Raw genomic sequence first — 26,910 nt, 5'->3', positions numbered from 1 at the left:
ACAGTAGAGTGAAAGCATGTAACCAATTTAAAAACTATAGATGTTTGTCTTGAAATGTTGGGTGGTTCCTTAACCACATTATTTTGATCAAGTCATTTAACTTAATTAAACCTCAGTTTCTTTACTGGAAACCATGAGGCCAAGCAAGATAATTCCTATTTTTTTTTCTGTGCTTATTATCCAACTTTTATGAATATTTTGATTTATGTTAATACTTATACAGTACTATTATCTTAAGACAATATATTTTATAGTTCTTACTCCTAGAAAGTGCTTATAAATAATTTATGTTCTTATGTTCCCTATAAAACTTGACTCAGTCTTAGGAGTCATACAAACAGTCCTAGCACACTAGTCAAGACTTGTCCAACTGGTTCTATTTAGCTCATCACTCAGTGACTTCTTTCTTCACCTCAATCCAACCCACAAAGTTTCTGATAGAGCCCGTGTGCACACACTTGACTGTGGACCTCGCTCTCTACAGGACTCTCCCTTGTAAGTCAGCAATGTATCGGTGAGTTCTCTACATTTTCTCTTAAGTTAGCTAGTCTTTAAAAGTCATGTAGGCCATGTTAAGAAATGTACAGATCTCTAATTTATTACCTGCTTGGTGTAGAAGAATATTTTTGATATTTAACATCAAACTATATGATAAAACTCAGCTATTCTAGCTATACTGATATTCCCTACCATCTTAAGTCTAAACTTAAAATGTTTCAGTTTCAGAAGAGTTTAATGAAAGGTAAGGATAGGTGATGTTTGGCAGGTGTATTTCAGTTTATGTGGGTTTTTTTTGTATTATTTTTAGACAACTAGAAAGAAAATGTTTAGTGTAAGCTTTGCTTAATTGAGAAAAACTGATTTTTTTCAAAGTCATACATGAGACAAAAAGAAAGTTAGAGTTGCACAGATCAAACTTACACTTATTTCTGTAAACAAATAGTTTAAGTTAAAAATCATAAGTATCTTATGGTGGTTGGACTGGTGTTGGAATATTGAATGTAATGAATTATTGTGAACAAATTTATAAAATAAAATAAAAGAATCATAGGCATTTTAAATAAGGAAAGCTTTAAGAAGATAATAGGATGAAATATTTCAGTTGTATTTTTACCATGTCTAATAATGTTTTTGATTTCAATTAGTTCTTCTAACAGTTAATTTGCAATTATTTTCATGTTTTCTTTCAAATTTAGAAGCTAAATAGCAATAAGATTCAGTGTGCAAATTTGTATTCTGGAACAATTTTATATTTAGATTAAAATTCTATATTATGATTAATGGAATTGAATATTATTTCATGTCTGCTTTTTGATTTTTTGGGGGGAGAGAACCCCACATGGTAGTGCTCAGGCTCTTGGCTCTACACTCAGGAATCATCCTGGCAGTGCTCTGGGGATCATTTTGGGTGCCCGGGATCCAACGTCCTAGGTCAGCAGCATGCAAGGCAAGTGCCCCGCCCACTGTACTATCTCTTAGGTCCCAAAAACTCTACACTTTTGTTATGAGACATTTAACAGTCTTCATGTCTATGGAGCACCTCAGTTTTAGCAAATACTAAAAATTTAGTCAGATTTCTAAAGACTCCCAACTTTTACAAGAATTTTTTTTACAACCCATGATGTTTTCTGCATCCTAACTTTTGAAATTTTTGAGTACTACTATAGAGGCCAGAGAAATAGTACAAGGGTTAGAGAGCACAGCCTGCATCCACTAGCCCTGGTGAGATCCAAGTGTGGTCCTGGAGCCTCCTAAGCAGTGCCCAAATGTCTGTAGTGGTCCCCGGCACCAAGGACCTGAATGGCACCACATCATCTGATTTTCACATTGAACTGCCAGTCTGGTTGGCGACAATCACTGGGAATGCCCACCCCAGTTTCCAGCCCTGAGCACTGCTCGAGAGCCCTCTGCTCTTCAAGAATGTGAAAAAAAGAAAAACTATTTCTGTAGGAAACAGTGCTTTTAGATAGATATCCAGTTTTAGCTACTAGATTCCAGACTTTTTCTACATTAGATCTAAGTAAGCCTGGAAGATTTATACAGGAAATTGTGGGTAATTGGAGAGAATTTTTATGTTTATGATCTCTAATTTGAGGGAAAAGATGTAGTTTTTTCCGTCTTGCTTCAAAATGAATGGAATGAGTTACTTCTCAAGGAAATAAATAAGTAATACTTCCTGATCTGAAAATTATGTAAATGTGTAATGTATCTATATGTGAGTGGGTCTAGATGATATTTAAAAATGTATATACTTGTCAGTGTAAGTGCGTGAACATGAATGCTTTGAAGAAAGAGGTGCAATTGAAATACTGGGATAGATGTAGATTGTTTTCATAATTGGGAAGGCACATAAGAAACAGATGCAAACTTTTATAAAATAGCATATTCCTTTCTCTTTAAAAATTTTCTTCATCTGTTCTTAGCAAGAACCATTTTTTTTTTAAAGAATTTAAGGGTAGGAAGTAATTAGGACTAGAGAAACATTTTTCTTAAATTGTCATTTCCCCTAAGCTTTTCTTCTTTGTACTTTTCTTTGAGTGATGAAAGATCAATGCTCAAGTTTTACAAACACATACACAAAAATAAAGATAAATGAAACTATCAGGGAAAAGTTTATAGGGCAGAAATTTGGAAAGATATTTATTAAATAGTTTTGTTGGTGATGGGGATACTTGCTAATTATGTTCAACAACCATTGGAAAGAATTATAAGCAAGCAGACTGGACTTATAGATATTAGTATCTACACATATTTGGATAAAGGAGATATGCAAATGAAAAATATGCAAATGAAACAAAAACGGAAATTTAAATTTCGTACTCATTAGAGTAAGAACTCTTTAAATCTGTGGCTCAGGGACTCTGTATTAGATTCAAATGAATTCTTACTGATAATAGAAAAGTACAGATTTCATCACAGAACTCATGAATCTCTGGTTGAGGACTGAGAATTATATTGTTAAAAGTTACATAAAGCAATTCCTATTCATATTAAAATTTAAGATCAACCATAGAGTGCAAAGTCATAAAAAAGAAAGGAACTTATAAAAGAAATTAAAGTGAAAATAAAATAGGCCAGATTTTAGAAGAGGTAGCTCATTGTTTTACTTAAGTTGGCATAATTGTCTCCTAATGGAAGGTGTTTTCTCCATAGTCACAGTCCCTCTGAGGGTAAAGAGTCCTCATTTATGCAACACAGGGATGATTAAGAAGGACAGGAAAGTTTCAGAAGGTTCTGGAAACTGAAGGGAGGATACTGACTGAGTGGTTTGACTTAGGGAGGTGTTCTTATTTTGACATTAAAATATGTTGGTTGACAGGGAGAGTACCAAGGAGCAAATTTAGCAATTTTGTTCCCTGAAACTAATCAATAAATAGTGAGCTGAGGGCTATTTTGCTGAGATTTATGTCCATGTTTAAGAATTTAACACTGGGCCTCACTCCTTCAGCTCAGATACCAGTCTAGGTTTATGCGACAACTTTTGCTGTTTTCTTTGCTTGTTTGTTTGTCTCTGGATCATAGCTGTGATACTATGGGATTATTCCTGGCTCTGCACTCAGGGATCACTTCTGGCTGTGCTCAGGGGTTCATAAGGGGTGCCTAGAATCAATCCTGGTTGCACTGCATGCAAGGCAAGCACTCTACTTGCTATACTATCATCCTGGCCCTGTGCGACAATTTTTAGCATGCATGAAAGAAAACTATTGGTTAAATACATTTTGCAGAGAGTACATTTTGTAAAGGCCTACTTCTAATTTCACAATAATTTGGGAAGTATCTATTATTCTTCCTTCTTTGAAAGGCAAAATAACTGCAACTCACCTTGTCTAGATTTTGCAGTTGTTGAATCTCAAATGACTGTAGCCTATTTGGCTCCAAATTCTATGCTCTCGATATTTTAACACACTGTCTTCATGTGTAATGCTAAAATAAGAGTCTTTCAAATGTTTGAATTCTAACAGAGAAATTGAAAACATGCATATATATGCGTATGTCCACACAGAAAATGTATATTTATGTATAGGCATATATTTCTATACACTATATAGACCAACAAATAATAGCTTAACATAAAACAATGCAGATGTATGCTGAAATAAAGTGCGGTAGTATAACATTTTACAGCTTTTTATTAACAGCTTTTAAAAATAATTAAAATTCACAGACTGCCTTTACTTAATTTTCTTAGTAAGCAAGATAAGAATGTGATAAGAATGTGACCTAACTTTTCCCACACTATCTGCAAAATGATCAGTGACAGAGAATATAGTACCTCAGTGATGTCATCATTGTTTTCTATTAAAGGATTACAGCCTTTGTTATGGTGTAAAAATCAAGTTCATCTTAGTGCAGCATTTCATAGATTGAATTAATCAGTTTGTATTAACCATAGCTCTCTAATTGACCTTAGCTAATCCTTAATTGCTGATTTCTTTCATCCAAAATAATGTCATTGCTTCCATATAAAGGCAATATATATGAACAGTGAAAAAAGTACTGGGCTTTACAAGTATACCTTATACCTTTGGAGCTTGGAAATAGGGGGAGTAGAGCAATCACTGAGACATTCCAGTGAAATGCTTCTCTGACTGTGTTTCTTAACTTAGTAAGGGTAAGGGTTTAGAGGATTAGCACCAAAGAATTCTTAAAACATCTTTTTGGATATATTATTATTGGTTAAAGTGAATCAAAAGTGTGAAAATGCTCTTACAGTTTTATGCATAATTTAACAGGGTTGAAATGAGTGGATGGGGGGGGGGAAGTTATTATTACTGTCCTTTAGCAAAGTAAGAACCAGCTCTGCCCAGGACTCACAACTGGCTCTGTTGCTTCCAGATCACTCCTGGTTGTGCTTAAGGGATCATAGTTGTGCTGGGGATTGAACTGGGATTGACACATGTGAAGCTAGTACCTTAACCCCTGTACTATCTCTTTAGCATCTGGAATAAAAGTTTTAAAGTGATGAGAAAGAAAAATGGGCTACAGAGACACCAATTCATGTCAGAACCTGCGGGTTTAACCTATCCTAGGAACATACATGAAACTTTGGGCAATTTCTGAAATTTTTAAAATAGTAATTTTAAGGTGATAGAATTAATATTAGGGGAGTGCAAAGTACCACAAACACTAAATTTTATCTTGAAAGCTTTTATATGAGGATATCAGGTGATTTTTTTTAAAGCAGAAATGCAGATCTAGAAGGATTTAAGACTTTGCTTATAGTTGAAATATGAGTCATTGCAGAACTAAATAATAATTTATACCATTTGTTTCATAGTATTAGATGTCAACTACATCTTAAAACATTATGCATATTTAATCTAAAATCTCTAAAACAACATGTGACTGTATTATTCTAGTCATTTAACAAATGAGGAAACTAAAGTTTCAACAGGTAACATTATTTTCCCAGGGGTAATAAGTGACAGAACAGGGAATTAACCAGATCTATGACTCTAAATCTATGATCTTAATAGTAGTGCTATTCTACTCTCACACTGTCACTCTGATATATATTTATATATATAAAATATAATATATATTATATATATACACACATGCATGCACACATCCAAATATTATTATTAAATTACCACGAGTTACAAAGAATCTCATGATTGAGTTTCAGGTGTATAATGTTCCAACACCAATTTTTTCACAAGTGTCCCCTACCCTCCACCAATGTCCCTGTTTCTCCCCCTCTAAAATCTCTCCCCCCTGCATCTGTGGTAGGTACTTTCTCCCTTCACTACTGCCTAGGTGATTCTATTGCTATAGTGCTTTGACAGTCTAATAACGTTATAATATATAACATATTATAATATATACATATGTACTAGGAAAAATTGATTGTTCAATAGAAAGTTTCTAAATAGAACTTCCAGGCCAGTACATAGGAAGTACTTCTGTCTACATTCCATTAAAGAGGGAGCACAGTCTTCAAAGATTAGGTCATTTGCCTGTGGCTATGGGAATGGATGAGTCAGTCAAAATTAGAGATAAAATTAGTCATCCTGTCATCCTACTCTACCTGGACACTCAATCCAATATTGCCAAGTAGAAAAGTTAAGTTAATACAGGTAACTACATGACCCAGGATATATTATTGTTATTGTATTTTAAGTATTTTAAAATAAATCTAGAGTTTTATATAAATAAATGCCTTTAAAATTTGTTATTGTACATTACAAATTTATCTGGTCATATTTCAAAAATTTAAAAGAGGGTAAATATGTTAGGGATATGTATAATATTCTATAGATGTAACATGTATGTGATATAAACATGATTGTCCAACATGTTTGCTTATGATACTGTATTGATACCTATCAAACAACCTTGTGAGGCAGGTAATATTACCATCACTTTATAAACAGAAAAACTAGCAACTGGGAAGACTTGCAAGTTTTGGTAACTTATTGGTAGAACTGGAGTTAGAACTTGGTTTCTGGTGTTAATACACTCCGTTGTTTCCCCAGTGCCATGATCTGGCGAACCATAAGTGTTCCTCTGAGTAAGCAAATGTAACTTTCCTTGGTTCTCAAAATGTTAGCATAGAGTTTCAATGTTCCTTTCGAGAAAGTACTAAAGGAAATAAATTATGCATTAAAATATTTCAACCAATGTTTCTATTTAAAGGATATAGTCAAACTGTAATTAAGCGCTTAAGAATTCAACAGCAATGTTGGATTTAAACTTCATAAACTGAATTCTAAATCCATAGATATTCTGTCATGAGTATTGACTTTGAATAGATTTTTAGAGCTAGATGGGTTTCAAAGATGAATATTTTCTAGCGCAGGGTGAGTGTTGAAGTCATTCATTAATGGGATTGTAAATCATGGTGCTAAAATGTGAAAAAAAATAAGGTGAAATAAAACAAAGATGAGTAGTTTTCCACATTTTCTTTAGCAGTTGAATTCCGTTTACACATAAAGTCTGGTTAAGACCACCTATTGTATTGGATAGAGTTGTTATGGCTGCAGTGGGTGCAAAATTTGGGAGTTTTACCTGTTCTATCTACTTATCCTCTCAGACACACTTGAGACAACTCAAAGAATTTTTCTTTTCTTTCTAGTTTTTCTGCCATATCAGGCAGTGTGCAAGGGTTATTTCTGGCTCTGTGATTAAAGTACTCACTGCATCATGTGATATCAGTGATAACATAAGGGTCCTCTGTACTCAAAACACATGCCCAGCTTATTAAACTATCTCTTCAGCCCAAGGACTTTTCAACCCCATTTGAAAGCTAATGTATTATTATTATTAAATAAGGGAAAAGGGTAGAATGATATCACTGTATCACTGTCATGTCAATAATAAAATTTTGTTGAGTATTTATTATACATGGTGCAAATTCCTTTATAAGTGTCACTTCATTTAACCCTTAGAAGAACTTTAGTTAAGACCCATCTTTATTTCCAATTTTTGGTGGGGAATGTTGACTTAGAGAGAATGAGTATCTTGCTTAGAGTCACTCAGCTAGTCAAATATTGGACTAAATCAAGTTTGATGCCGAAGCACAGATTTTCCTCCTTTGAGCAATAACTTACAAGTCATTTGCTTATAGTCACAGAGCAACAAGAGCATGTTACAAGATCATCAATGAAAACTTGTTGATTTACTAGTGTTATGTCACTTGTATATCAAAATCATGCTGCCAGAGACTCTTAAGTAAAAGCATTTTAGCAAACTTCCCTGATACAGAAATTATATGCTAATTAGTAAATATGCTTTTGATGCCCCCTTTCCCAAAGAATGATTTTATGAAGATGACAGCTTACCACAATTGCAATTAATAGGCTTAGAATATCCTACTGTTGTGTGTGTGTGTGTGTGTGTGTGTGTGTGTAGAGACGTTCCAAGTTATACCTGGGGTCCAGGCTCCTTCTCAAAATATTTGGTCAACCAGATTTGAGGGTTCAATTCTAGGCCCCGGGATGATGGTGTTTCTCAGGCCCCACCAGGCCAAGCAGTACCAGGTTGACACCTATGTAGACTGGGGTCTCCAGGGTGATACCTGGTAACACATATGACCCTGATGCCTGTGCTTTATCCTCACCCCCACACTTATATAGTGTCAGCCTTAGCTGTAAGTAATAGATACATTTAAGGTAACAGTCGCTTACATAAAGTGGAACTTCAATGCAAAACAAATTAGTATAAAGGCTGACAAGTAAGTGTTCACAGGGAGCTTCACATGGCTAGTATGGTTGCTTGGGATCCAACTAGCACATGTGCGTTCATGCTATGAAATCACATACCGGAATTCTAAGCTTATGATAACTTCTACGGTGTAGATCTTTCTGTCATCTAGGAGACCATATACCGACCCAAACGAATGATGTGCTGGTGTTGTTTTGGGGCCACACTCTGTGATGCTGGGAGCGGGAGGCTACTCCTGGCTCTGTGCTTGGGGAGGTGCTCACACTTGAAATCATGTGGCACTAGGCATTGAACCTGGGCCTCAAAGCATGTATTTAGACTTGAATTGTTTCTCCATCCCTCAGGAATAAGATTTTGGAATGGGCACCTATAAGTCTCTGCTATACACATATTACATCTGAATGACGAAAGTATACATCCCTGGATGAACAACAATTGAAATTGGATATATGATTTTTTTATTTAAGAGGGAGGGAATCACACCTGGCAATGTTCAGGAGTTACTCTTGGTGGTGCTCCAAGGACCCAATGGGATACTGGGGATCAAACCTGGGTCAGCCCCGTGCAAGGCTGCCTTACCAGCTGTGCTATTGCTCTGGCGCTGATGAGTATAAGGTCTGATGTTCAGACAAGTGAGATAAGTAGCAGATAAGGTTTGGCAGTCCGTAGCATGAAGATATGAATTAAAGTCATGGTCACTGTAATTTAAAACATTTGGTCTTTTAGATAAAACAATATTCTAAAAATGTGCAGAATTTATTTGCACAGAAAATTCCACCAATTTCAATATGAATCATGGTATAATTCACTGTTATTCTTACCATGACACTATATTAGAATAAATAAAATTAAAGTGAGCACATTGTAATTAACTTCAGCTTTTGTTTGTGTCTTATCCAAAAGTTAAGACTCAGTGTTTTCAAAAGTTACAAGTTAGCAAATGTGGCAAGAAATTCACTAACTAAGAAATATCACTCTTGGAAGACTAATACATAAATTAATAAAGTACATACACTTTCCTTATGTTTTTAATGTGTAATTAATAAAGGGTTTTATTACTATTTGAGAGTTTCCAAAATATCCGAAGGATTCTTGGTTTGTATAGTTTACAGTGCATGGCAGGAAATAGCATCTTGGATGACCCCACAGGGTTTTAGCATATGTTGCAACTGGCACATCTCATTTTTTTTCCTCAGTGGATAACATAAAATCCAATTTTATGGGTCTTGAAATTTAAAAAATGACTTAAAATTCAAGAAGCAAAGACACTGTATTATTTCTTTAAGTGTATGAGACTGGATTATTCCAATTCATTTTTAGTCTATGAAACCATTCCAAACTTTCTAGTATGTGGTGATCAGAAAAAAATGAAATATTAGAAAATTTCTTTTACAGTTGATATTTTCATAAGTACCAAATCTTAATTATGATAATGCTGACTATTTACAGATTATTTTGAGACATGAAACAATAGCTTTGATAGATAGCACAGATCAATGGGATCAACTGAAATCTCCATCGTTTTCTTTTTAAACCAAGGAAAACATCAGTTAAAAAGTTCCCATGTTTTTTCACAAATATGGAAAATGAGAGCATGTTCAACATCATATAAACTGGAGTCTGGGAGTTTCAATTACTTATGTGATATCAAATATAATTTTAGAATTCTCATTTGAGGCAGCTGGAAAGATAGTTCAGTGGGTACGGTGCTTGCCTTGCACATGGCTGACCTAGGTTCAATCCCCTGCACACCATAGGTCCCCTGAAGCCAATGGAGCATCTTTAAGTGCAGAGCCAGGAATTAGCCTGGAGCACAACTGGGTGTGCCTGTCACCTGCCACAAAACAAAATCAAACGAACAAAAATTTTCTTCTGAGCAACTGAGGACTTAGATGAAAGGATTTTGTCCTTAAATCAAAATACTGCGCAAAAGCCCTGCTCACTGATCTTCTAAATTCAAGCTTGAAATTGTATTCAGTACATTACAACAACTTTCACAAGAGGCACAAAGTCACAAGAAAGATCTTATTGGAAGACAAAATGCATTGTAAAAAGTTTCTGAAAATCTGTCCTATATAACAGCACTGCCGTAGTATTGTCGTCCCGTTGTTCATCGATTTGCTTGAGCGGGCACCAGTAACATCTCCATTGTAAGACTTGTTGTTACTGTTTTTGGCATATCAAATATGCCACGAGTAGCTTGTCAGGCTCTGCCATGCAGGCGGGATACCCTCGGTAGCTTGCCGGGCTCTTGGAGAGGGATGGAGGAATCGAACCCTGGTTGACCTTGTGCAAGGCAAATGCCCTACCTGCTGTGCTATCACTCCAGTCCTATATAATTTATATATAATATAAATAAATAATATAAATTATATATAAATAAATATATATAATGTCCTATATAATAGCAGCTTCAAATGTTATCTTCTGACGCATCACCCATGGCACACTCACACACTTTCTATTAATTCTTATTTTTCTTCCAAATTTCTAGGTGTTTACAGTTCTCCACAGCTAGCTGCAACGACTTTCCTCCTCTGCATTTCTGTGGGAAGCTACTGTCCTTAAGCTTCCTTACTCAGGTTTTGCTAGTTTATTATCTTGAACCATAAAGAGTTAAAGAAAAAAAAGCAAATATTTTAGTTGAATGAAAGGCTTAGTAGCTTAATTTATGAGTCTATAAATCCACATCCAGTTATTTAAAAATAGATTTAAAATTTGAATCCCATGTAACTGTGACTGCAAATTTCTAGCAGACAGGTAAAATGTCAAGCTAAGTCTCAGCGTATAGTTTCCTCTATATATAATTTGTAGCTAATAAAAACATCCAGATAACATAATGGATATTTGTTATATATATAAAATACAAGCTTTCCTTATAATTGAACCCATACCATAAAGTTCACAAAGTCTGATGATCTTTACAACTTCCCTTTGAAAGGAAAGATATTATTACTTGAGTTTTATGTCTGGATAAATATAGAAATATTTAGTTTGCATTTTGTTTGAGTAGATTTTCTTTAATTCATAATACTTATTAAGATGTTACTACTGTACAAAGTAATATGATGTTTCTTAAAACATTCAATATTATGCTTTTCATTTTGATGTTTACATAATTCATAATGCAAAAATGTCCTATAAAATAATTTAAATAATAATTAGGAAAATATTATTATTACTTTTTAAATTATCACAGAGCTTGGTATCTGAATGATTTCACTTCGGTTTCTCTCCCATCAAGTTGCTATTGTTAAATTGAAATTGACATTATTTTTCACCATTAAAGAGCATTGTAAAACTAATTTTTTGTTGCTATGTCAAGAATAATGCAAATAATGTAGTTTATTGCATAGTATTCTCTTGTAAAAATCCACTTGTTCTTTTCTTTGTTGGGTGGACCTTGCTGGCCATGCTAGTTTATACCCAACAATGCTAAGAAGGCAATGCTACTAGTAACAAGGTTTGAACTAGGGGACCTATGTATTCAGGACAGAGACTCCCAGTCCTGTTAAACTATCTTCCCAGCCGTCATATTCTTCTTTGTATGACAACATTAAAGAAGTGTATTACTGTGGAACAACTCTCAGATTGTAATCTCGTAAGTATCATAAAGAATGTATTTGAGCAGGATTAACTTGTTTTATTTTGCTTAGGTTCTTTTGTGGAGGGAACCTAAGTTCCACCTGGTAGAATTCAGGGCTTATTCCTTGCTCTGTGCTCAGGGATCAGACCCAGATGGAGATCTGGGGATGGAAGCAAGGTCGACTGCATGTAGGCAAATGAGATAGTGCAACTACCCTTGTACTATCTCTTCAGCTCAGTTTTCCTTAGTGTTGTTTATGAATTGGCTCCTAGAAAGTTAACAAATAATGTCACTGTCACTGTCACTGTAATCCCATTGCTCATTGATTTGCTCGAGTGGGCACCAGTAACTTCTCTCATTGTGAGACTTATTGTTACTGTTTTTGGCATATCGAATACGCCATGGGTAGCTTGCCAGGCTCTGCCATGTGGGCGCAATACTCTCTGTAGCTTGCCGGGCTCTCCGAGAGTGGCGGAGGAATCGAACGCAGGTCGGCTATGTGCAAGGCGAACACCCTGTCACTGTGCTATTGCTCCAGCCCAACAAATAATGCAACCTGAAAAAAGAAACTTTCTAGACAGAAATTATGATATATAATTTCAGTACTATTTCCATTTTATGCATTCACTTGTGCTAACTTTCATCTGCACATTTAATGCAATACTCTGTGTATACAAATACGTTTGAAATACAAGTGACTGTGACTGTCTGTCACTGTCATCCTGTTGCTCATTGATTTGCTCGAGCGGGCACCAGTAACGTCTCCATCGTGAGACTTGTTGTTACTGTTTTTTGGCATATAAAGTATGCCACGGGTAGCTTGCTAGGCTCTGCCTTTCGGGTGAGATACTCTCAGTAGCTCACCGTGCAATCCGAGAGGGAAATACAAGTAAAATAAAAATAATAATTACAAAAAAGTCAAAAAAATTGACTATTAAATGGAATGTTTTATTGAAATTAGCCATTAGGTAAGTAGCAATTATTATTCCGATTCAAAACAATATTTTGAGGGGGCTTGTTTAGATGCTCAGCAGGCATGACAATACTTTCAGAAATATTCTCCTAACTGGCCAGAAGTTCAGTACTGAGGCTGAGAACTTGGGGATACTGAGACCCTTCAGTGGACCAGCAAAAGTACACCTGACAATACTTGGGGGTCTCCAGAGCTAAAGCACATGATGTTTGGGAGGTCCTGTGGTGCCAGAGATGGACCTCTGGCTGGACAGGTGCACTGTCTTCTCAACCCTTAAAGAGCAATTATTTTTTTCACAATGTGTATTCTGTCCTTTTTGCGTGTGTGGTATCTCCTCAGAAGTCATTAAGGAACAGGATGAGTCAGTCTAAAGTGCAATACAATAGAGATGGGGAAGGAGCGATAGTTCCAAGTGACAACCATCTCAGTAATGTGGCCATTAAGCTTATTTTTAATAAGCGTAATCATTAAAATAATAGTTCTTACAATGATGTTCCTCTTGTGAATTCAAACAAATACTTTGTTATCTGCATAATTTATTAGGTTAGGAGGGACCCAGGATGATATCATGTTTTACATATGAAGAAAAATAGAATTTCTGGTACAAGACAATAACATAGTGACAAGACTCAGAAACATATTTTCTTTGTTGTGTATCCAGTGTTTTTGTTCTTTCTCTTCCATGCTATATCTCTTATTTCTTCTTTTTAAAAATTTTTTGGGTCACACCTGGCGATGTATAGAGATTACTCCTGGCACTGTACTCAAGAATTACTCCTGGCAGTGCTCAGGGGATCATATGGGATGCTTGGAATCGAATCCGGGTCGGCCGAGTGCAAGGCAAACGCGTGCAAGGCATACCCACTGTGCTATCGCTCCAGCCCCTCTTAACTCTTTCAAACCACAAAAACAACATCCCTAAGATAACTATGAAAGATGCGTGTCAAAAGAAAGACAAGAAGTCACATCATAATGAAGGAATTCCATGAAATAACACATATATATGTATATATAAAATTACTCTTTAATTGGAAGGCAGTCTTTTAAGCCTTCAGCTGTCTCTCACTTAATTGAGAATCCAAGAAAGCTTCTTGTTCTAAAAAATACATGATAACACAAAAATGACATGAAATAAATTGAAGTTTCTTTTGTTTCTGTTATTTCAACTCTTCTCATTAAGAATTTTGTCTACTTATTTTTACATCCACATGCATAGATAGCTTCATTATTTTAAGAAATGTAGGATGCATTTTATTCTGCAACCTTTTTTTGTAAAAGTACATAAATTTTGCATGTTAATCAATGCAATGTCATGTCATCAATTTGAAACTACACTCTCAAGTTATTGTGGACTAGGTCTAATATTTTACAATTCTGCTAGTAATCACATACTTTTAATAAATACCTGTCATGATTCCTACAATTGCAAATCATATTCTTTATCTGCAATGTTTTGACATTATTTTAGAAGCACTCCCTCCCCCACAGTTTTGCTTACGTCTGCCAGATGCATCTCCTTTCCTCAGCAACAGGTGAATAGCAAGCATTCAGACGTGAAGATTCAAGAGTCTGTTTCAAGGACTTTTGTGAATTAAAAAATCTCACAGAGGAATCTTTATATTGCAACAATTGCTGTTCTAGGAACAGGTGTATAAGGTCCTACTCAAGGGAGCACCCGAGGTGAAGAGATTGGAGAGAGGAAAAAGAAGTTTCCTTGGCTACTGCCCCCATGAGAAAAGCGTTGGAATGGGAGGAGACCTTCCCTGGAGACTTCCACTATACCTCAGGGCCTTCAGCAGGGGCAGAGATCACATAGCAATAACAGTATTGACTCGCGTAGACAACACTGTCGGCAACAGTGCATCCATAAACAGAGCAAGGCAGAGCCAGGATGAGATGATGGTGTAGCAGGGACCAAAATGAGAATCATCACTTCTTGGCCCTATGTCACCAAAAAAACCCTTTCCCTATAGTTTCTATAAGCAAAACTTAAAAAAAAACTACATATGATAAGCTTTGCAGTTTTCAAAATATTATCAAAATCATGATCTCATTCGGAGTCTCATAGGCAACCATGTACTTTGGACCAAATGGGTATCCTGTTCCTTACTGATAGTTGGAGAAAGTTTACTCAGAGTTTAAATGATATGCCAGTCACGCAGCTGGTATGGCGAGGAGTCGTCTTCTCACCATGTTATTCTGATTCAGTTTCTGTGCTCCTTCACGACGTTTCCAGTTTCCTTCCAGTTCCCATGTTCTAGCCAATACTCTGGAGATAAGAATATATGCCACTTACTTTTTTTTTTTAAGAGAATAAGAACTCATGAAGTTTAACAATATCATGCTAAAACTCTCTACCCATCTCTTGAATGACTATGTTTTTCCAAGTTTTTAAGGTTTGCTGAGCAAGGGAACTACAACTTTACAAATCAAACAAAAACAAGACTAACATATTCTACCAGTGTATGGTTTTGAAAAACAAACAAATGGGAGAAGTTGAGAGTATCTCATGCAGGAACTTTCTGTAATATTGCTGAAATTTAGAAGCAAATTTAAGCTCAATCCTCAGATTCTGTAGAGGACATCTCTGTTTATCTCTTAATGTATCGTTTCAAAGTTAGGTTTGGCAATAATCAGAAAAAACAAAAAAGAGTACAGTTAGGAAAATCTCTGAAAATGATAGAACACTTTTTTTGTCTTTTAAAGCTTCTACAGTGATCGAATGAAATAGGATCTAAGTAGTTTCGTGGCCCATATACTGCCTAAGTGAGTGCTCTGACACCCAACCAGATCAGTAGGCCGTATATGAAATTTACATTGTCTTTTCTACATACTAATCACTATTACAGACACTCTACACATAGGGATCTACTTGGTGCAGTAATCCTACTCATAGATTCTATAATTCTCATCTTTATTATATGAATGAGGAAATTGAATCTAATAGTCCAATTAATTGCTTAAGGTTAGGCAGCTAGAGACAGGATGGACTTTAGTGGCCGTGGCCTGAGTCTGATCTAAACAAAAACTGGATCCTATCTTCTAATTGATTGTCTTCAATTCCCATGAAATAGTTGCTCTCCCCTAAATACGGACTAATATCTTTGTGATGAAATTAATTTGATTCTTTTCCCAGGCCATCTGTGGTCAGGGCCAGGAAGAGATCTTGCTTGGAGCCCTGGGTTGTCGGCCTCATTACTTTCGTGTCCTTGATTGTGCTGGCAGTGTGCATTGGACTCATTGTTCATTACGTGAGATACAGTAAGTACCCGCTGCCTTGGAGTCATGTGATTTGCCCTAAATATTTCCTCACGTATGTTCCTCCTTCAATTTACTTCAGACTTGCTATTTATTACTGCAACTTATTTGCATAACTGATGCCAAGAACTCACAAGTCAAGGAGGGTTTGCTGTGCTAGAATTCTAGTTTTAGTGTTTACTAACAAGCTTATTTTTATCTTTTTGCTTTTTGGGTCAGAACCGGCGATGCACAGAGGTTACTCCTGGCTTTGCACTCAGGAATCACTCCTGGTGGTGCTCAGGGGACCATGTGGGATGCTGGGAATCGAACCTGGGTCGGCTGCGTGCAAGGCAAACGCTCTACCCGATGTACTATTGCTCCAGCCCTAGCTTTTAAAATATAAATAGAGAAAAATTGCAGGAGTCTAACGTCGTAAGTTATTTGAGATCATAGTGCCATTATCTTGAACTTAAAATTGTTCCCGTTCATCAAAATCACAACTCAAAAACACGTAAAATGTAATAAACTAATAGGGATCTTAGAGAAGTAACCTGAATTCTGTACCAGCTAGTGAATTGTAGGGGGACAATTTCACAGTGATATAATGTTAAATAAGTGCCTGTTTCTGTTATTTATAAGTCTCATGTTGTGATATATTGCAAGTGATTAAAATGGATAGGTTGTGCTGAGGTTAATTATGAAGAAGTTTGCTTGGTGGCAATTAGATATTTCATGTGCTGTATTATTAGAAAGGTCTCTAGGGGGTTCTTAGAATTGTTCTCCCAGGGCATAACAATCCTTCTGAAGTTTTCTTTTATTCATCCTCAGATTTTGATTTGTTGACTCCAGTATTACCTACTAGTTTAGTATCTCCCTTAGTGTCTAGATAATTGATCTTCCAGACCCTGCATCCACAGAAGATAATTGCTTGATTATAATTTAATTAAAAATTTGCTAAAGTTCCCTTTCTGTAAAGAGAAACACTTATCTGAATATTGGTTATTTTCTTTCATTAACTGACACAATTACAACATTAATTTCCAAAACAAACTGGGTCACTTCTGAACAGTTTAAAGAAAAATTATTTTAAAAACTTTGGGGGAAGTATAGAATTTACCCATATGCAGTTTTTAAATGTAGATTATTTCAATTTTGGTACATTATTTGAGATATTTTCATAAAAATAAAATAATTTTAAAATTCTATATTTAAATTATAAATATATTTAATAAAACTATATTATAACATTCTTCTCCATGGATGCCTACTCTATTTTACTCACTAGGCAGGATCCAGTCATATATTTAGACACCTAACTATTTAGTACTGAATAAAAAATAAGTGAGTCCCATATATACTATTTACTAGAAAGATAATTTTGCTTATCTGACTTTACAAGGAGTTCACAGTAATGCTGGGGGTCTTTTAAACTCCATAAAAAATAATGTTTTTTGCAACCTCTCTAGCTTTTGCCCAAGTGTTAGAAATCTTACGGATGTCATTCATATGTGTAAATTGAAAACCTGGCTGTATATTACAGTAATCTGTTCCTGGATCCTATTGTTTGAGTGATAAACTGACTAATAGGGAACATACAACTACCACTTCCCACACAGCACACCTGAATAAATAGTGATTATTGTGATGAGTACGTGACTACCATATATGACGAACCCTCTGTTTGAACACGTGGATATAGGATATGAACATCTAGGATCTGGCACTCCTACAATAGCCAAAAAATAACCCAGGTATGGGACAGATCGTATAGGAGACAAGGTACTTGCCCCTCACATGGCCCACCCCCATTTGAATCCTGGTACTATATATGATCACCCAAGCACTGCCAGGGACTCCTCTGAACAGGACCAGAAATTAGCCCCTGAGAGCTGTAGGGTAGGACCCAAAGCAAAACAAGACCAAATGAGGTCAAGATATAGTGAACAATTCATAGTATTTTAAAAGTTTGTTTTGGGGGAAAAGTTTTAGTATGATTTGCCCCCTTTTTTTCTCTTCCTCTATTACCATCTGCTCTCTTTATGTATGATATATGTTTATGAGAGAGATATTTAAAATATCTTAATTGAAGAACAGTAATTTATAAAGTCATTCATAGTTGAGTTTCAGGTATACAATTTACAACACTGATCTCATTTTTAGCGTCGGCATCCATCCACCAATGTTCCTAGTTTCCTTCCCACCCAGTCTGCTTTCTTGTTACAAAAAAATTTTCAAGTTTGGTTGTTGTGGTTTGGATCTCATGTTATCACACACCACACACACACACACACACACACACACACACACACACACACACACACACACACACACCAGCAGAGTCTGTCCAGAAAATGTAGAGTCACCATCTATATTTATTTAATAGATCTTCTGGAATCTGAATTTGCTTTATGTGCAGAGAAGTGGATGAAAAATTATGTGTGTTCTTCAGCAGGGGCTGGAGTGATAGCACAGTGGGTAGGGCATTCGCCTTGCATGCGCCGACCCAGGTTCGATTCCTCTGCCCCTCTCAGAGAGCCTGGCAAGCTACCAAGAGTATCTTGCGCTCACAGCAGAACCTGGCAAGCTCCCCGTGGCATATTAAATATGCCAAAAACAGTAACAACAAGTCTCACATGGAGATGTTACTGGTGCCCGCTTGAGCAAATCTATGAGCAATGGGATGACAGTGACAGTGACAGTGATTCTTCAGCAGGCCCAAAATATGGGCTGTTCAAGAATAGTAGACATAAGTACCAAGAGGAGTACTCCACAGCTTGGAAGCTGACCTCACATGCTAGGTGAAGAAGCAGCTCTCAGAGAGAAGGGATCACCAAGCAAAGGGTGCTAGGTGGGCCCACTAGGGATGGGAGATACGGGCAGAAAACAGACTATAGACTGAACATGATGCCTACTGTAGCTAACCACAACACCCAAAAAGAGAGAGCGAGCAAATGGGAATGCTTTGCCACAGAGGCAGGGTGGGGTGAAAGGGACAGGGTGGGGGTGGTGGGAGGGATCCTGGGACCATTGGTGGTGGAAAATGGGCACTGGTGGAGGGATGGGTACTCCATCATTGTATGACTGAAACATAAGCATGAAAACCTGTAAGTCTGTAACTTTATCTCATGGTGATTCACTAATAAAATTAAAGAAAAAAATATATATACTTGTTTAAACCAAGTACAGAAAGTGGAAACAGCAGCTAAGAACAGATAAGCCAATCTCTAGGGCTGATGAGAGAAAACAAAGCAACAAGGGGCCTGGTTAAATAATGTCCCCAAATGATGGTGGCAGGTGGCAACTTTAACTTGCTGAAGTCCTATATACTGAACCCCTAGACTTCTAATCCCTACATTCATTTACTTTGAAAGCCAACATGTATTTCACGATACTGGAGCTCTCATAGCCAGAGAAGACACATAATTCAATGGGCTGGGAGAACTCTATTTTTAAAATACGGAAGTAAGTTTTCTCTTGAGAAGCTTTTGCCTTCTGCCCTGTCTGAATGCTCAGATGGCGTGACTTGCTGCCTCTTGTGGTTTATTCAGGGATGTAAAACACATGAGTAAGTAACCCACAGGTTTAGCACAATGTTTGTATAATGTCTCACAGCACCAAACATTTCTTGATGGCATTTGCATTCTAAATCTCCTGATGCTGGTGCTGTGGTCTTTTACTCCCAGAGAGCCAAGGAACCTGGGGCGCACTGACAGAGAGAATGACCTGGGATAGAGATATTTTTTCCTATTTCCTCCTTCCTAGAAACGCTCTAGTAAGGAAAGGATGCCTTCACATGCCTCTGATTAAAAGTATGATAATTTTTTTCCTCTTTAATTACAGATCATAGGAAGACATACAATTACTACAGTACACTGTCATTCACAAGTGAAAAAGTATACGATGAATTTGGAAGAGAAGCTTCCAAAAGTTTCACAGAAATGAGCCAGAAAATTGAATCAATGGTAAGCATTTCCTCTCAATTTCTAGGGCATTTATTGTCACCATTTATCAAAATTTTTAGCACTTTTGCTTTTTTTACTTATTATTTTTGCCACACCTGACAGTCCTCAGGGATTACTCCTGGCTCTGTGCTCAGGGATCTCTCATGGAGGTGTTCAGAGGATATCAGGGACCCAACCCTGGTCATCTGCAGGCAAGGCAAATGCCCACGTGCTGTGCTATGGCTCCAACCCCTGCCTTGCCTTCTAAAACATCCATTCTACTCATTTGAAGACACAAATGGAAGGAAGGCATCCCTGAGAGACATAAAACAAAACTGACAAAACTCGATTTAAGCAAATAAATCTTAACTTGATCCAGGTCTGAATCAAGTTACCCCAGTCAATCTTTTATGTTCTCACACTTATCCCTCCTTGGTTTTTAATCAGCAAAGTAAAGGGATTCTCTGATATGGGAGTAACTCAAAATATTGTTTCTTAAACTTCCTATAGGGTTGGAGCAATAGCACAGCAGGTAGGGCTTTTGCCTTGCACGTGGCCAACCGGGTTTGATTTCTCCGCCCCTCTCAAAGAGCCTGGCAGGCTACTGAGAGTATCTCGCCTGCACAGCAGAGCCTGGCAAGCTACCCATGGGGTATTCAATATGGCAAAAAAAGTAACAACAAGTCTCACAATGAAGACATTACTGGTGCCCACTCGAGCAGATTGATGAGCAACGGGATGACAGTGATACAGTGAAGATTCCTACAAAAGTCCCCCTGAGCAAAACACCATCAATTTAAAACTATGATATGTCTTTGAAAACCATTTTAAAATATCAAATCCTAGATCAGTTTTTTGGTACAATATAGTACAAGAAATTTATGGATTATCTTTATCTTTAATGTTTCAAAAATCGGAAAAAATTATCAGTGCAAACATTAAGGGTTTGGGTGATGGGTTTGAATCAAAACCGGAGCATTTCAGACTTACTTTAGACTTTTGCTAGTATCCATGGAAAGAGAAACTGGGACACCTGGTTGTAGTATCTACTTGCTAGTAATGTGGCATTTATTTGACTTACTGCTTTAACATTATGCACACCATTCCTTTTGTGAAAGTTAAGGCATTAGACTAAATAATTTATAGATATCTCCAGATTATAATTTCTAGTGTAAGGACAGAATGAAAGTCTGAGAAGCTCGATACCATGTTGAAGAGTTGGTTAAACTTGGTTGTATTTGTACCTACAAATAGAAAATCAGGAAAGAAATAAATGGTCTCTTCCTTAAGGCTCAAATGTAAACATCTCTGTATAAGATAGGGGTCAGAGAGATAGTACAGTTGGAGAGGTGCTTGCCTTGCATGCAGCCAACTTCGGTTCAATCCCAGGCACCTCCTATGGCAATGTGAAACAAGGAGCCAAGAGTCAATCCTGAACACCTATGGGTATATCCCCAAAACAAGCAGACAAGATAAGGAAACTGGGGGTGGGTGAATGAAGAGATAATTCAGTGGGGAAAGTGCTTGCTCGGCATGTGACTGACTCAGGTTTGACCTCTGACTCTGCGCATGTACCCCTGGTCCCTGAGTGCAGAGTCAGGAGCAAACCCTGAGCACAGCCTGGTGGTGGCACATCTCCCCCCAGCCAAACAAAACAAAACAAAAAAGATAAAGAAAATGAAACTCAAAAAGCCATAAAAAAGCAACCGTTTTCATTGTCTGCAAGTCACTAAAATTAATTTTATGACATCCAGAATAATTTCCATGCATTTTAGAACTCTTCAAAATTGCTAAAGACTATAAAAAGAACTTGATAAATTAAACTTTTGGAGTGAGCACTGTCACTAGAGGACTCATTCATACTGTGCTGAGCTGCAGTAGCCATCCTGCGCTAAGTAGCACAAAGACTTAGGCGTTAACAAAATAATACAAGGACAATAAAAGGCTCATTGTTTCTATTAATCAATTATCAGAGTGTTGTAACTGTATTTGGTAATTATTAACATAGGAAAACAAGAGACACTTGATGAGTTTAACTTTGAAGCAATTAAATTTAACCTATAGTTAACTTAAATAGAAAAAAACTGAGCTAACTATATTATTCTATCTTATTAGAGAAATATTACAGGGCATTTTAGACTAAGTACCCGAGTTTATTTGGGGCTTCCTAAGAACACCGTAGTTGCTAAATTGGGTACAGGTTATGCAAGAATATTAAGTAACTATTTCACCAGGTTTGGGAACCATGTGACACTGTATGCATGCATTTCCATGACTCAACTGTCACTTGGCAGAGTGATCTCATTTCCTTTGTCTTCCTAAACACTTTATCTCAGAATGTGAGCATGCACTCTTACTTTCCAAAAAAAAAAAAGTACTTACTCTCCTTTTGTCTCTTCTGAGTCTAAAAGTAGAGGTCACTTCTGGTCTTGCTATTATGGTTCCCTGCACTATAGCACTGTCATCCCGTTGTTCATCTATTTGCTCTAGTGGGCACCAGTAATGTCTCCATTGTGAGACTTGTTACTGTTTTTGGCATATCAAATATACCATGGGTAGCTTGCCAGGCTCTGCCGTGACTGTGGTTCCCTAGTTCTTAAAATTCTTAAAGCAGAGTTTAATTAACAATTATTGAATAGAATATTAAAAAATATTTAAATTCCTCAAGTTCAGCACATTGTGAGATGCTGGGCTATATACATATGTATATATAATATACATAGATATATATAGTGCTGTATCACTGTCATCCAGTTGCTCATTGATTTGCTTGAGCGGGCACCAGTAACGTCTCCACTGTGAGACTTGTTACTGTGTTTGGCATAGTGAATACAACAAGGGTGGCTTGCCAGGCTCTGCCCTGTGGGCAGATACTCTCAGTAGCTTGCTGGGCTCTCTGAGAGAGATTGAAGAATCAAACCCAGGTTGGCCTTGAGCAAGGCAAACGCCCTACCTAGCCCTACCCACTGTGCTATCACTCTAGCCCATATATATATGTATGTATATATATGAATATATAAATATTTAAATTTGTGAAGTATCTTAAAGCTTTGTATAATTTACAGAATTTAAGAACACTGCTTTTACTTACGTATTTGAATATGTTTTCAACAGGTAAAAATTGCATTTTATAATTCTCAATTGAGAAGAGAATTTGTCAAATCTCACATTATTAAGTTCAGGTATGTATGTTTAAGATGCTGATTTCAACATAAAACTTGAAGCTAAAACTGTTAGCCTGTTTAGTAATAAATAAATTTTAAGTGTTAATGATAAATGATAATTAATTTAATAAATATCCATTTGGAAGATGTTATGTGTAAGCCACAATTTACATCAGAAAGCATTGTGATTTCACTTCTGAGAGGCAGAGGTACCAGTGAGGGCTGGGTTATATACATGTTTTGGGAAATAATTAGCATTAATAAGGAGCTAAGCCACATCTCTTCTTTCTATAGCAAACGTTATTTTAAATGTGTTCAATGTACATACCTACTGAAAAAAATAATCAGGGAATTTGGAGAGATGACTCCAGAATGAGAGTATGCTTTGCTTGAGGAAGCCCTATGTTCATTTTCCCAGCATGGCGTGCTTCACACATGACCGCTGGGAAAGAACTCCAGGCACTGTGGATGTGACTCCCCCGAATCAAAGCTAAACAAAACAAAACAGCCAGGGCAGGGGCTCAGTGATTGAATGCATACTTCACAACACGAGGACCCTAGGTTAGATTCCAGGTATGTGCAGTGTTCTAGGAAAGCGCTGGAGTAGATGAGGTCTTCAACTCCTGCTTCTATTCTTCATTAGTTGTTTGTTTGGGTTCTGATAGATTTTATAACCCCTATACTTTTGGATGGAAATGTCCTGCCGGTGTTTAGGAGCAGGGGCACTTATGGTGATAACCTGCAGCCTGAGCTAGATTCTGTGTTCATTCAGGCCTGCAGTATTTGGTAATTCTCTGAATAAGCCTCAGAATTGTGTGATTCTGATGTTTCTTCGAAGCTGCAGTATCGCCGAGTCCTGGGTTCTGGGGACCATCAGAGTTACACCTGGGGTGCTCTGGGGCCCAAGGGCTACATTTGTGAAGCTCCAGGGGCCATGTGTTACTGGGAGTTGGACTTGAGCTTTCACATGCAATGCATATGCTCTGACCCCTTCGGATTGTCTCCCTGGCCTCCTGACCCAAATATTTAAACTAAGGCCCAAATCTCATGATCATTAAAAGCTAGAAGTAAAATAAAAATAGTATTTAATCAAATACCATGTAAAAATTTAAAATTCTATATGTACTATGGTCTTACTATCCATTATTTGTATTTTGCAAAAAATACATCGAGTTCTATCAAAAAGTTATTTTAATGACAAGACTTCCAGAAATTACTTCTCAGTTTATTACTTATCTGACATCTCGGACATGCTACCCTGACTACTTTCTCCTGAGAATTCCTTATTTCCTGTTGTTTAAAATATTATTTTGGGCAATAACAGGAACCAGAAGGTGACTCAGTGCCTGCCTAGAAAGCTCTGGGTCCCAGTTCTAGAAACCTCAGTGCTGTCTGCTTATGTCCTTCCTCCCCACATGATCCTGAGAACTCCACTATTTCAGATCTGTGGCAAGAAGGGCTCAGGGCAAGTGTGAAGCTAAATGTTTCTTTCAGGGCACTGCTGGCTAAATTCTAGTACATGTGCACTTGCTGAGGCAGTAATAAAACCCTAGAGTCTGTGATGTTAGTCAAGGGGGAAAAAGAAGAAATATTCTTTCTTGGATCTGAACCTGCTTCTCCATCCTTAAATTGTCACTATCTCAAGGGTCCACCCAGTATTACGGCTTCATATGCTATTTAATTTCTAGTTTCCATTTTTAGACATTTGTTTTCCTAATTTGTAAACTACCTGCTCATGCGCATTTGCAGATAGAACTTTGACAAAAAATTTCAAGAATTCAAGGAAAATTCATTTGTAATAATGAATCATGCCATACTTTTCACAGCCATCTATTATATGTGAATAATTAAGGCTTGCCAACTCTATGTTCCAGATCACTCTCCAATCTATATATTTCTTCATTTCTGTAATCTTGTTGCTTACTATTCTTTCTTCTGTTAGTGTAATAGGAAGAAATAAAAATTTATTGGAGAGACAAATTCAATGTTAGGGATGTTGAACTGAAATTGTAGGGAAACAAATGAGTCTGAGAATCTAAAACATGAGTCTGGCTTGAAGGAGGAAAAGGGAACTTATCTAAGGTATAAATTTGCTCATCATTAACTCAAAGTATGGAAAATAATGGATATACGCTTAGTTTCTAAAATACAGTAATTCCAAAAAATGATGATGAGCAATAATATTTAAGGAAGTGGAATGAAAATAGTTTCTAAAGAAGAGATGAGCAAGAAAAAAGGAAAATCTCCAAAAAGGCACAGTTTATGGTAAAGAAAGAAAGTTTCAAGAAGGGAGTGGCAAACGTTGACAAACACCTCTGAGAGGCCTAAGTAATATAACTGGAAAGAATGCACTGTATTTGTCAGTGAGGAGTCATTCCTGTTTACATAGAAGAAGGAACTTTGGAATAGAAGTGAAAGAAGCAGAGAGCAAAGAAGAGAATATGAAGAAGAACATTATTCATCATTTCTAACAGATTTGCTATGATAGTATGTGAGTGGTAAATTGAATAACTGGAGAGAAGTTATTTTTCTTCCAACTAGTATACAAATGGTTAAGGGAGAGAAGAAAGAATAATGTAGGGGTTGCTAACAGTGAAAGGGTATAATATGCATGACATCCATCTCTTTAAAGTTATATACATTTCTTCAGGTTATAAGGTAATGCACCAACATATAAAATTCAAGTAAAATAGTATTAGAGAAAACAGAAATGAAAATATCTCTACAAAATTCTATAACTTATACAATGTATATGTTTAATTTGCACATCTTTCCAATAACTGCATATAGATAAAATTGATAATTTAGCTAGAAATATCACATGTCACTATAGGATGTTTTGTCGTTGATTTTGCAGTGATCTTCTGATGGTCACTTGGATTATTACATTTTATATTGAATTTTTAAAAAAATATTTTTTGTTGCGGTATCGTGATTTACAAAGTTATTCATAGCACCCAGTTTTACAGTCATTCATGATCAAATTCCAGGCATATAATTTTCCAACACTAAGCCAATCACCAGTCTTAGGGACCACTCCTGGCTGGACTCTGAAACCAAATAGAAGGCCAGGGACCAAACCTGGGTGTCTGGCTTGCAAGTCAAGCTCCCTAACCTCAGTACTGTGGTAGCAGCCAAGAACAGTGGCTACCATGGGTTAGGGCCACCATGCCAGTGGGTACAGTGCACGAATATGGCATCACATAGTCATTAATATTAGCTCATTAATTTAATATTAGCATATCAAACATTAACATTTTTGTAAGTCATAAATCAATGAAAGGCAAATTATTAATATGAACTATGTATGTATATATTTGTATGTCCAAGAGTATACTTGAGGACTAATTTTCTAAAAATAAAAATGCTATATTAGAGATGATGTATAATCAAATTTATAATAGAGAAAATTTTCCTCTAAAGTTAATGTTCTAATTTACATTTATGGGTACTGTTTATGTAAGTAGCTACTGAAATAGTATATATATGCATACATATAAACTAATGTATATATACAGTAATGTATTGATTCAAACAAGCAAACTAAAACATCTAAAATCTATTTAAATAATTTATAAATACATTACAGTATATAAAGTGTATCTAATGTATATAGTACTGTAATTTTAAGTACATTACTATATCTAAAGTATATAAATAGAGTAATGTATATATAGAATAGTAGGAGTAAGTTTTTGGGAACTGATTGTACGAATAAAAGACTAGTTGACAGAAAAGCAAAAAAGAGGAGTTACAAAGTTTCTAAGGTGATAGTTATTCAAGAACAATAAGGCAAATTAATCCTGTATCTTAAAAGTATAATCACATGAATTCAATGTA

At 36.4% G+C, this 26,910-nt stretch overlaps 1 protein-coding gene across 1 annotated transcript in view; it reads left to right on the top strand.

Annotated features, from left to right (window-relative positions):
• LOC101548882 (transmembrane protease serine 11E) overlaps positions 1-26,910 on the top strand; it is a 54,639-nt gene that overhangs the window by 15,865 nt on the left and 11,864 nt on the right. Inside the window, exons 2-4 of the mRNA XM_004620306.2 lie at positions 15,862-15,986; positions 19,806-19,927; positions 23,021-23,088. Of these exons, the coding sequence (XP_004620363.2) occupies positions 15,862-15,986; positions 19,806-19,927; positions 23,021-23,088 (315 nt within the window). The remainder of the gene's footprint in view (positions 1-15,861; positions 15,987-19,805; positions 19,928-23,020; positions 23,089-26,910) is intronic.

The sequence above is a fragment of the Sorex araneus genome, chromosome 5 (assembly GCF_027595985.1).
Source record: "Sorex araneus isolate mSorAra2 chromosome 5, mSorAra2.pri, whole genome shotgun sequence".
In the NCBI taxonomy this organism is placed as follows: Eukaryota; Metazoa; Chordata; class Mammalia; order Eulipotyphla; family Soricidae; genus Sorex; species Sorex araneus.
This window is presented reverse-complemented; position numbering and strand designations above follow the sequence as displayed.